The sequence below is a fragment of the Anolis carolinensis genome, chromosome 4 (assembly GCF_035594765.1).
Source record: "Anolis carolinensis isolate JA03-04 chromosome 4, rAnoCar3.1.pri, whole genome shotgun sequence".
In the NCBI taxonomy this organism is placed as follows: Eukaryota; Metazoa; Chordata; class Lepidosauria; order Squamata; family Dactyloidae; genus Anolis; species Anolis carolinensis.
The window spans coordinates 236,057,711-236,070,417 of record NC_085844.1 but is presented as its reverse complement, the minus strand read 5'-3'; the positions used below and the strand labels follow the sequence as shown (position 1 = coordinate 236,070,417).

Genomic DNA, 12,707 nt, shown 5'->3' with positions numbered 1-12,707 from the left:
TGTGGATTTGGATGAAATCATTTAGACCTCATGGATGTTAGTAAACAAAACCATATTTATGTGATGCCAGTTGGGTATCTAAGGGGAAGATATTCTATTCCTTCTGCAGTGTATGGCCCCTATTGGAAGATTATTTATTTACATCCCATCTTCTACCCATTTGGGAACCCAAAATGGCTTACAACATAGATTTTAAAAAATACAGCTAACCACCACCACCACTCCTGATCATTTTAAAGAATGTAAAAATTGATGGATGGAACACAGTCTTCAAATTTAATTTGTTTTCACTATCCTAACTAAGATTACAGTAGTACACAATCAACTTCAGATTTTCAGTCCCAAGTTTTCTTCCATCTCAGGAACATAATTTAGAAGCAGGTAAAGATCTCTTTTGTTGTTGCTCTTATTCATCAGTTCAGATCACCCAGAGATTTATCAGTATTTCCAGCTGTTCTCTCTGCTCAGCTCTGTGTTATAATAGCTCTCCGTACCATAATTATACTGTAATTACAGAAAAGGCCCTATCTGAATGTCCAAAGTTGTCATGTATTTCTAACATTTCCAGTTCAAGAACTTTCCATAGTTCCTGGTGAATAGGCCCTCACTGATGAGCAAGAGAGCTCTCAATCTTCTTTCTTGTTGGACCATGCAGACTCTTTAAATATCACTACAGATAAAAGGAAGTATGAAAATAGATAGTAGCAGCAAGTGATTAGCAGTGATAATCATAGAATTTCTACTGAAACTGTTACTGGATAATCCATTAGCAAAACATTTTGTTACTCATTTTCGCCATTATAGGCAGTGGTGGAAGAAGAATGCATGCCTGTTGACCATTTTGTTGAACATCTGCTACCCAGCCTTCTCAGTTTGGCTTCTGATCCTGTGCCAAATGTAAGGGTTCTGCTTGCTAAAGCTCTGAGGCAAACACTGTTGGAAAAAGGTATGCCAATTCCTTCCACGCGTACACGGTTTTGTCATATAGTGACTTCTGTAGCTAATAGCACTGTGTCCTGCATTAGTTGGTTCTAAATGAAAGATGTTTTTAATGTAAACCAGCTTGAAACTGGATGTTCCTTTTGAATGTAATCTGTTGTAGAATTTGGTTCTAGCTGCAAACATGTCTGGTATTGCTGCCCTGCATATTACTTCTGGTAGCAGTTTTGGCATTTGAGTGAGGTATTTGGACTGCTGTATCTTGCTGTTTCTGACTTCCTTGGAACAAAACATGGTAATAGAATATGAGACTGGTTGGATTACATCAAAGGTCCATCTGTTCCACCATATTGTTTTCCTAGAGCAGTGGTTCTCAACCTGGGGTCCCCAGATGTTTTTGACCCTCAACTCCCAGAAATCCTAACAGCTGGCAAACTGGCTGGGATTTCTGGGAGTTGTGGGCCAAAAACATCTGGGGATCCCAGGTTGAGAACCACTGTCCTAGAGGCTCTGTTGGAGTTTGTCATCCATGAAAATGTCTGCTTCAATCCCTTCTTATTTGGCCAACATTTTGATTTCATCCATTTTGAAATAGTTCACTTCCCTCACACACTCTTCTTGTTCATTCATTTGCATTTTAAAACATTTACCAGTCACCAATCTTTTAGGATTTTTTTTTCTTAATAAGGAGTATTTGGTGACTCCTTTGACTTATTGAAATATTGTACTGAATATCTGCAAAAGATAAAAGGTAATACAATTCTATCTCACACTAGTAACAATATTTCTGGAACTATCTATAGAATTTTTCAGATAGATAAAAAGAAACTTGCCTACATAAATTATTATTCCCAGCTCTGTGTTCTCTTACTTTCAAATGGAATGCAGAAAATACTTCTTTGGTTGTGGGAAACCACTTCCTAGAAATTGTATGACTTACAGGATATCTTTATACAGGCAGTCCCAAAGTTAACAAACATCCAACTTACATTCGACTCCTAGTTACAAACAGAGGTAAGACAACACGAAGTGAGAGGAAACCTACCCATAGAAAGGGAAATTCACTCCTGTAATCATGGGAAAAAAGTGTCTGCACTGAAGCTTTGTCGCCAGTCCTTGGTTCCATGACATCCCAATATTTTCAAAACCTAATTGTCACAGGGACAGAAGGTGAGGTAAAATCTTTCGAACAGGGGCACAGACAGCAAAACAAATGTTACAGGGGTGTTAATCCTTCCCTATGCTATCCAAAACTTTTAAAAAATGGCCAGAGTCACACTTAAAAATGTACCTGTTTGACTTGCATGCTGAAATTAAGCTGAAATTCAACTTAAGAACAAATCTATTTGTAACCCAGGGACTGCCTATTTCTAGTTTTGTTTTTAGTTTGGGTTGAATAAAATAATTTTTTAATTTCACATTTTATTGTTTGCTTTTTGTTGTTTTAGTCAACAATGGCCAAATTATTGAGCGGGTGGAGCAGGGGTGGACATTAAGAAATAAAACCTATAACAATATTCTTTTGGTACTGAATGAAAGGGCTTAAACTAAAATGTTCTCCTTTGCTTCCACATCCTAGCATATTTTAGAAGTGTGGGCAACCCTCATCTTGAAGCTGTGGAAGAGACTGTTTTAGTTCTACAGACAGACAGGGATCAAGATGTTTCCTTTTTTGCCACCATCAAGCCAAAATGCAATAACATACGGATTACTTCGCTTGAAAAACAAAATTAATTTTGTTTTCCTCTGGACCTCAACAAATTTAACCAGCTAAGAGGTTCCTGCTTTGTCTATTAACCTAATGGAAGACTGAATCAAGTAACCAATGCAATCTAAGCGAAAAGGGCTTGTTCTTAATTCACATTTAAGTGAAGAATATGCTGACCTTTTATCTACAGACTGGTAATAGTGATGTGGAATATTCACCAATCATACTGTCTTCATTTTTTCTTACACAAACATGAGTAATACTCATGTACAAAAAGTTCAGTATTGTATGTGTGTGTGTGTATATATATATATCTATGTATATGTTCATGTGAGTTTACACAAATTCACAGCTTCAGCATCATTTTGGAGAACAGGAATATATACTTTTTATATAAGAGAAGGCAAGTGATTGTTTGGCTGCAGTCCAGTGTGACACACAAAGCTTTAGCCAGTGAACAATTTAAAAATGATACTTTTTTCATTTCTGTTATAAATTGTTCCATGGTTAGTGGCACATGTTTTTTATATTAATCATTCAAAGTGAACATAATGTGCTCCTGAAAACTGGAAAGAACTCAGAAAACTTGAATCCATCTCTACAGGTAAAGGTAAAGATTTTCCCCTGACATTAAGTCTAGTTGTGTCCGACTCTGGGGGTTAGTGCTCATCTCCATTTCTAAGCCGAAGAGCTGACATTGTCTGTAGACACCTCCAAGGTCATGTAGCCGGCATGACTGCATGGAGTGCCATTACCTTCCCGCCAGAGCGTTACCTATTGATCTACTCACATTTGCATGTTTTCAAACTGCTAGGTGGTGGAAGCTGGGGCTAACAGCGGTACCTCACCTTAGATTTGGACCACCGACCTTTTGGTCTGCGAGTTCAGCAGCTCAGCAGTTTAATCTGCTGCACCACTGAGGGTTCCCTTCCATCTCTACACCCCTCCCCCTTTTCAAAAAACACACAATTGTCTTGTTAGTCAAAGTATTTTGGGGGCTTTCCCTTCAAAGTAGATAGTTGTTTTTCAATCAGAGAGTTTCATATTGTGAATTATAGCATGGTAGGGCACAGGTTGGGTGTTTATGTTTCATTAATGAAACATCACAGTGCAATTTTTTTCTTTTTGCCCGCTGTTAATTAATTGCCCTTTCCACTGGGGGTGTGATGTATAATCCTGTAAACTCATTCTCAAACTACTTAATTCAGAAAATAGTACATACAGTGTATTGGTTCTACTTCATAATAAGGCATTTTAGATTTATAGATACAGTCTCGTAGTCTTCAGTACTGGATTATTAGTCTTCAGTAATACAGTATGATTGAAATTTGTTCTAAATTCTTGTTTCTATTTGGGAAATACAAATTGAGGTTGAGGATGTAAATTCCCCAAGAACACATCAAGCCTTTTTACTTAAATATGTATGAAAGTTCAAAGCTATGAGAAATCTCTATTTTGAGTAATGAGCATTTCTCTCTTTTGGAACATGATTAGAAACTTCTGTGTAAAGTGTGGCATCCAGCCCTGATGGTGCACACATCCCTCCCCCCAACCTCCTTTCAATTACATTCTTTCCCAAATCATCTTCCAAAGCGTACTTCATTAGATATGGGAGGCCACACACAGAAAAGAGAGTCAACGGCGTGCCATACAGCAGGGTTGACTCTCTTTTTTGTACATACAGTAGAAATGGATTGCATATGTCCACAGACTATTTTAGATCCCCACTATTTGGATTTATTGCTGAAGACTATGATTACAGTAACAAAAATCTGGATTTCATTTTTGTCTTGGATAGGATTTAAATCAGTGAAAATATAAATGGGAAAATGGATGACCAATGCGATCTTAACATTATGCTGTTAAGTAGTACGATACACGAAAGAGTCTTAGGGGAAAATAATGAAACTGAAGACTCATTAATGTTATGAGTTTTCCAGGCTGTATGGCCATGTTCAAGAAGCATTCTTTCCCAAATTTTAGCCCACATCTATGGCAGGCATCGTCAGAGGTTGTGAGGTCTGTTGGAAACTAGGCAACTAGTCACTTGCTTAGTTTTCAACAAGCCTCACAACCTTTGACGATGCCTGCCATAGATGTGGGTGAAACGTTGGGAAAGAATGTTTTTGGAACATTGCCATACAGCCCGGGAAGCTCACAGCAACCCAGTGATTCCAGCTGTGAAAGCCTTCAACAACAGATTAATGTTATGTTATTCATTGAAGGACCACATCAGTGAGTTCTATCTATAGTTATCCATGAAAAGTTGACATGGCACAATACATACAACCGCTGTAGGAACTTGAGAGTCCACAAACTCCGATTATGTGGTTTGCACATAAAAAAATGATGTTCAGCATGAATAGTTCATGGATGTTATCACTGCTGGAAGTAAATATTGTGAATCGAAGCATAAATATAACAGTTCTACAGAAGGGTCATAACAGTTATGAAACAATTTTCTTTTCAGGTTTTAAAAAATTGAATTAGTAGCCATTAGAGATTGAAATACAGAAAGCTTCAGAGGGAATACTGACTATATTTGCTAAATATTTTTAAAAAACATGTAGCAAAAGAAGTTTTATTTAATGGCAAGTTAAAATGTTCCATTCAGTATTTGTCTTTTAGCTAAGTAGGCCACAATTGTGTTCTCTTCAGCATCTTTGAATCATTAAGTGGTTGCCTTGTCTGGATTCTCAGTCTACTTCCTGGTATGTTTTCTCACTTTTAAATAATGGTTTAATTTGCCACAATTGCCTACGAAACTCTGGATATAATCTCATGAAAGAGTCTGTTCCAGACTACAATACAGTGTTTAGCGTTCGTAAGGATATTATGTGCTTTGCAAGATCCTAAAATGCTTTTAGAAACAATCTAGAAATGTGTTGTTGCTGCTACATTATAACATGGCTAAACTCTGTGTTTCTGCAAGGTGGTTCTACATGTTTTAATAAGTTTAAAGCAAAATGCCTCTTCAATGCAAGTGATTTTTTACAGCCGCAGTTTCTCAACAAAATGTCATTTTTTTGTAGTTTTAATATCTTTTTCTAATGCTAACATTGTACAAGTATTTTTAACAGTTCAGATTTTTCTAAAATTGTTCTAATCCTCTCTGTTTTTGTTTATGTTGACCTTAATAGGTAGGTCATTAAAAAAATTTCAGCACTGATCATTTTTTTAAGTGTACATAGAAATGTTTGTGAAGAAATGTATATAGTTTGCTGTTTGGACATTCAAACAATCCAATTTGGGCTACCATATTAGTTTTACATTGATACGTACCCCATTGTTATACTAGCCTACTCGATATTACGAACTTTCATGTGTCCTTAGAAAGCTGGAGTAGTTATTATTTGGTTGCTATTACATATGCATGAGGAAATTAACTTTACCAAAATGGCAGATCCAATTTTTCATTAAAATTTGCACCTTTTCCTAAATCCAAGATTTACCCCATTTTAAAATGTGTTTTTTGTTAAAAGGTTTTAAAAATATGTTTATTATAGTTGCATGCACTAGTGGGGAAGATAATCCTGGGTAATTTGGCTCAGTCACTCTTCTTCTTCCCTTGCTTTCCCCACCTTGCAATCCTTTCTTCATACTTTTTTGTGTTTCTACATTCAAATTATATTTGCAATGGGTCTAAATAGCAAGAAAAGCACTGGCACAGACATAATTCATTTCACAATGGCTTGTCAATAGAATCTTCATAAATACCACTGAAATTATGAAATTGTGTTCTGCAGCTACCTTATAGCTCCTTCTCGAGAACAAAGAGACAAAATTAGGCAAAGGAGTCAAAATTAATATTTTTATCCTTTAAATTAAGGGAAAAGAAATGTAAAGCAATCTGAGCAAAAGCTGATATGCACTCTTCCCAGACACACAAACAGAAATGCAATGATTTCACTTTAAAATGTTTGGTTGAAACAAACATTAGTGCTACAATACTGAAATAGTGGGCCTTAAATAGGTTAGTTGCTTTTGCATAGAAATGCTCGTATCTGATGCACATGATTATAAATTTGGCATCTCCTAGAATTTGTCCAAGTGGCAGTTGTATGCCTGTAAAGTAAGGTGTTTAGGGACACTCTGGAAGTGCTACTGATTTTGTCAGAAAATAGTCTATGTAACTTTCTGTTCATATTTATCTCAATAAATCCCATGATTGTTTTATCAAATGTTTTCTTTTGTTTACTGACTTTACATAAAACTTTGAGCATGGTGTTCATTCCAGTCATTCAGTGGCATGTAAATAGCACAGTGTCAACCAATGTTTCATGTATCCCAGCAACATACTGGACAAAGAGGAGGAGATCGGATAGAAAGGCTATTCCTGCACTCAGATGTTATGCTCTCTCTCTCTCTTCTTATCAGAAATCTGTGATAGTGGACTTTCTTTGAAAAGTTGTGACCTCTCAACCAATATTTAGAAGCTTTCAAAGTTGTGTTCTAGCTGTAATGCAATGTGACATCACACTGGCAGTGTTCTGGTGATTTGTTAGTCATGCATTGTTCCTGCGTCATGACATCATTACTGTGATCTCTGATGGCAGCAGTCTGATGAACGATTTTGTTTAGAAGATGAAGCACAAGAAGAAGAAGAAGAAGAAGGAGCAACTGAGTGAACCTTCCCTGTTCAAGGGAAGGTTAAGTTCTCGCCTCACTGCTTTCTCTCGGCAATCAGGGGAGGGAACAACTCCACAGGCCCGTTTATTCAGCGTCAAGCTGCATGTGATGGAGACTGAAGAGGTCTTTACAGTGCCTGAATGTTACCATAACTTAACCATAAAGAATCTGAAGAGCCGTCTAGAACTCTTGGTTGGGATCCCAGTGAATTTCATGCGACTCCAATATCTAGATGAAGGTGAGGTCCCTTGGCAAGCAAAGTGAAAAAAATATCACAATACCAGGTGATTCTGAAAAGGATTGGTTTTTGAAGTCCTTCAAAAAAGGTGATCCTTCAATGAATGATAACTGTTCATGGTCAACCTCAACATTTTATTTTTCTCAATTTATTAATTTATTAGTTTTGTATGGGATAGCCACAGCTTATTGACAGCTTATTGGGCCAACTTTGAGACAAGTTGCCAATGAGATGCAATACAGAAGCACAGTGTATTAATCAATGTTGCAAAAAGAAATTGCTCCCATGTATTTATCTGTGGATGAAAGGGCCTAAATACCCTAAGGGCACCAGATCTCATCTGATCTTGTAAAGTAATAGTTGGATGGGAGACGGCTCAAAAATAACAGGTGCTGTAGGCTGTTTTCCAGAGGAAGGAACTCACAAAACCACATCTTAAGTATTCTTTGCCTAAGGAAGTCCAATAAAATTCATAGGGTTGCCAAAGCCAACAAATGACTTGAAGGGATATACACAAAGAATATGTCAATCCTAAGTGTGTTTTTGAAGTTATTTTAAAATCTTCATGTGAGACTGAGATTCCTTCAAAGTATTGGTTATGACCTTTAAAGCGCTAGATGATTCAGGTCCAGGCCCCTTTGTACGAACCTGCTGGGGCCCTGAAATCGTCTGGAGAAGCCCTTCTGTCAGTCTCACCTCCATCTCAAGCTCGGTTGGGAACGAGAGCGGGCCTTTTTGGTGGCTGCCCCTTTATAACTTCCTGCCCACAGAAGCCACGATGGCCCCCTCCCTGTTATACTTCTGGTGGCAGGCTAAAACCTTGCTATTCAGGCAGGCTTTTAAAGATCAATTCAAGGGGTGCTGTGGTTTTTAACTTTAAATGTGTTTTAATGGTTTTTAACAGATTTTTTAAAAATACTAGTTATATTTAATCCTGTTTTAATATTTGTATATTTGTATATTTTAAAATTGTTGTGCTGATGCTTTTATGTTAAGTCGCTTTGAGTCCCCTTCGGGCGAGATAAAGCAGGGTGGTGGTGGTGGTGGTGATGATGATGATGATGATGATGATGATGATGATGATGTCTCATTTTAGAGTAAAAATCTTTCAGTCCGCTAGCTACCCAATTGTATTTCTTTTCTTTAATACACTTGTATTTTGTTTGCTACTGTAGTTGATCTTAATGAAGACTCTACATTTAGGAACAACGATATTATCCTTGGAGGAACTCTCACTTTGCGTATCTGGTCAGAAGATGCTTGGGGACATTTGGTGACTGCAGCTGCAAGTGGAATCAAAGAAATGGTTGGTCTGATTGCTCTTGCAACTGTATGGCAAATGTACAGGATTTTTCTTGGCATGTGGGACTGTTTTATTCTGAACAAACTAATATTTAGTAAATGGAGAAAGCAGGGAAATAACTTCTTTCATTCATTTCTAATAATTCCCATTCCTGAGGCAAGGCAACAAATTGTGGCCCTAATGCACCCAATTCAAAATACATCACATCTAAAGCAGGGAGAAGCAACATGGGATTTTTTTTTGTAGTCCCAGGATCAACCCTCACCTCCAAAATGGCAAATTGCATTCTTGAAGCCTCTGGGAAACATTAACATTTAAAACAAGATATAAACCTCTTGCATACCTCATTTCAATGAAACAAATATGGTTTGGTGGATTTCTGAAACTGGTAATGACCCATTCACTTCTAGCTCAGATGAGGGAGGGGTATAAAATCACAGAATCATAAATTTGGAGGAAACCACATGGGCCATCCAATCCAACTTCTTGCCATGCAGAAATACCCAATCAGGGTTGCTCAAGGGTGGCAAATTTCCCTCAAACCTTTCTAAATTTGCCTGCCTGATCTGTAACAATTTGTGTTTTTTGGTACATGAAGTAGAACATTTGTTTTCATTTATAAAAGTTCTCCTTTGAACTTTGCTGAAGACTGAGTTGACTATAGAGATCATACTGAATATATATACAGTAGAGTCTTGCTTATCCACCTTCACTTATCCAACATTCTGTATTATCCAACGCAGTTTGCCTTTTAGTAGTCAGTGTTTTTGTAGTCAATGTTTTCAATATTTTGCAATCTTTTGGTGCTAAATTTGTAGATACAGTAATTACTACATAACGTTACTGTGTTTTGAACTGCTTTTTCTGTTGATTTGTTGTAAAACATGAAGTTTTGGTGCTTAATTTGTAAAATCATAACATAATTTGATGTTTAATAGGTTTTTCCTCAATCCCTCCTTATTATCTAACATTTCTGCTTATCCAGCATTCTATCAGCCCATTTATGTTGGATAAGCAAGACTCTACTGTATATATAAATAATGAATATATATAATAATAATGTCAATATCTTTCTGAAAGTATCCAACCAACCCTAAACTTGGCTATGGTCCTTCAATATGCATATTGGAATGGACATTTGACATTTTAATTAAATCTGCTTACCAGTAATTTTTTGCATTGCCTTTTCAAAAAAATATCTCATTTTTCATGACATAATTAAGTGGGGATAAAAAGCCAAGAGGCAACTAGAAGATGCTGTATTTCACCGCATAATAGTTGCACCAAACTTTTTGGACCTCCCCAAAATACTTCATTCACCCATGCACCTGCCTTTTTCCAGGTATGGGGCTTAACTCAGCCAAGTGAACCTCATAGCTGATTTTTAAAAATGCATAACAGTCTCACCCTCCCTTTTTTTTTTTTTTGGCAAAAAAGGAATGAAAAGTGTGACTAATATACGGTGAAATGCTAATCATCCTTTTGCTTTATCTCTGAACTTACTGGGTTTCCTTGGAGTCTTAAGGCTGATCTGGAATAGATTGTCTATTTCTACTTCAATTTCTTTAGGTTGGATAGAGTCTTTTTCTGACATACAACTTGGCACACCTTACTTTAAAGAATAAGTTAACTCATACAATATTTTTTTTCCTTGTCAGCTTGCAGATGTAGGAGGTATAAGCACTTCTGTATTTAACACAGCCAGTGCAAGGCGGATGGGGCCAGAAAAGAGGAATGAGTGGTTAGCCTACCGAACATTTGTGGCCTTGTTCATCACTGTGCGCAGGGGCTACTTGGACGCTGTGGAACTCCTGCTTCAAAATGGTAATATTCTGACTTTGGGAGGGGCACTCAATGACTGCAGTTGCCTAACATGATTACGCTCTCTCTTCTGTGGATCTTTTCCTTTAATTGTTCAGAAATATGAAGTAGACTATAAGGTATGAAGTATAAGCAGGCTACTCACCCTTAGAAACCCATTGAAATACACAAACACACAGGATCCAAGGTAACTTCTAAGAAGAGCTGATGGGAAATGATAGTATTAGGTGTGTGTGTCTGGTTCACATTACTTGTGCTCTTTCCAACAAAAAATTGCAACAAGAAAAGAGTACCCTCTTCATTATGGGCTTTGGGCTCCTTTCCCTTCCAAAGCAAATTCTTCTCTTCCAACTTTACATTGCAACCCATTTTGATGGCTGAGGCTGTATTAAAGTTTAAAAGCTATTTCCCACAAAGTGTTATATGCATAAAATAGAAGGAGGTGATCAAGACTCAGAAAAGGCAACATGGAAGTCTACACCTCTTCTGCAGGTGGGTAATGAGACTTATCTTTTAGCCATTTAAAAGCATGTCAACAATCTCTCCCCCCCCCCCCCCCCCCCGGTAAACATAGTCTAGTCTATCTGTCAGTGGAGAACTGGGTACTTTCCTTTTCCAGCTTATCCTGCTAAATTGAGGCATTTACCAAATAACAAGTGCATAGTTATCTCTAGGTTTCCAGAGGGGGAGTCATATCAGTTTGTTGTGGGTGTCAAAAGATTCTTTGTGGTTTAACCTGTAGCTATAGCCTGGCTTAAAAGGATTGCTCTTAAATGTTGAGTATTTTGAAAATAATGAATAGCTAAATTCAGGATGCTGAAATTCCAAAACTGCCTTGTTTTCTCTTTAGGTGTTGATCTGAAACTTAAAACACCTCTGGGGAGGACAGTCCTCCATGTCGCCGTCATCTCTGGCCACATAGCTTGTGTAGACCTTCTCCTTAGCTATGGGGCCAAGATCACTGAGGAAGACTATGAAGGTTATACCCCTGTGGACTTAGCTCGCCAGTGGGGACAGAAGGAATGCGAGCGAAGGCTGTTCCAGTTCCAGTGGAAGTCGCGAAGAGGAGTCAGCAGGACTAAATTGGATTAGAATGTGGGGTCACTATTCCATGACTAGGATGCAAAGGCGTGACTCCACTGAATGTTGCGCTCAGAAACATGGACTCATTGGTGGATTAACTATAAGATTTTATTTTATTCTTGAGAGGAAAAAACAAAGCTGTCATGTAAGGGATGGCTGTATGAATGAGCTGCCATCATCTTTCTCAAGCATATTGGCATTTCATGAGTCACAAGATACCTACATGGCAATCTGTGGAAAAAGACACAAGGTGCATCTACACTGCAGAATTAATGAAGTTTGACATCATCTTAACTGCTATAGTTCAATGCTATGGAATCCTCAGATTTATAGTTTGATGAGGGAAAGAAGGATAAAGATCTTGTAAAACCATATATCTCATAATATCGAGCCATGGCAGTTGAAGTGATATCAGACTGCTTTAATTCTGCTCATAGGTGCACTCTGTGAAAGCTTATGTATTTCTGTTTGTCTAAAAGGTGCCCGAAGATCCCTTTGTATACTGATATTACAAATCAACATGTCTATATCTTTGAATTCTATCACAATGATATCATCTCCTAGTTGTTAAGGACCCATTCTGTAAAATAATTGGGAATAGGTTGCAGGGCCAGGGACATCTCAAATGCTGAGACTTTAGGGCCCAAACTTAGCTTTCGTTCCTGGTGATGTCTTTAGGTACAATACATTGAACATCAAGCGCATGGATTGCTCCATGGATACCATTGAAATAAAAACCTACAAAATCTAACAAAAAATTTATTTTATTTATTACATCACTTCTACCCGGCCCTTTTCACCCATCAGGGGACTCAGATTGTTTCTCTAGTTGAAAATTAGTTTGTGGACGGAATGAGCTGGGAGAGAATTTTTCTCTTTGGGGAAGAAGTGAGAAATAATTAGGGTGCTATAATCTATTTAACTCAAACGGTACTTTGTGGCTTCAGGATGTTGTGCTCTGGTCTCCAGGTAGATACAGCTTTAAA

At 37.6% G+C, this 12,707-nt stretch overlaps 2 protein-coding genes across 3 annotated transcripts in view; both read left to right on the top strand.

Moving 5' to 3' along the window:
- The window catches only part of LOC100556649 (serine/threonine-protein phosphatase 4 regulatory subunit 1), a 63,843-nt gene extending 57,015 nt beyond the window's left edge, over positions 1–6,828 (top strand). For both annotated transcript variants that reach the window (XM_008115231.3, XM_008115230.3), the window contains 2 exons: positions 805–946; positions 2,519–6,828. In XM_008115231.3, coding sequence (XP_008113438.2) covers positions 805–946; positions 2,519–2,673 — 297 coding nt within the window. In that variant the 3' untranslated portion in view covers positions 2,674–6,828. The remainder of the gene's footprint in view (positions 1–804; positions 947–2,518) is intronic.
- A 151-nt stretch (positions 6,829–6,979) lies between these two features.
- ankrd60 (ankyrin repeat domain 60) lies at positions 6,980–12,479 on the top strand. The gene is made up of 4 exons (XM_003223737.4): positions 6,980–7,514; positions 8,690–8,820; positions 10,476–10,641; positions 11,489–12,479. Exons 1-4 carry the CDS (start codon positions 7,232–7,234, stop codon positions 11,728–11,730), a joined length of 822 nt encoding a protein of 273 aa, XP_003223785.2. The 5' UTR covers positions 6,980–7,231; the 3' UTR covers positions 11,731–12,479.
- Positions 12,480–12,707: the final 228 nt, after the last annotated feature.

Bases quoted from the DNA above. Each gene is read 5' to 3' on its own strand.
- ankrd60 (XM_003223737.4), top strand. From the start codon at position 7,232: ATGAAGCACAAGAAGAAGAAGAAGAAGAAGGAGCAACTGAGTGAACCT. The intron at 7,515-8,689 runs GTGAGGTCCCTT...TTGCTACTGTAG, and splicing joins ACTCCAATATCTAGATGAAG to TTGATCTTAATGAAGACTCT. The intron at 8,821-10,475 runs GTTGGTCTGATT...TTTCCTTGTCAG, and splicing joins CAAGTGGAATCAAAGAAATG to CTTGCAGATGTAGGAGGTAT.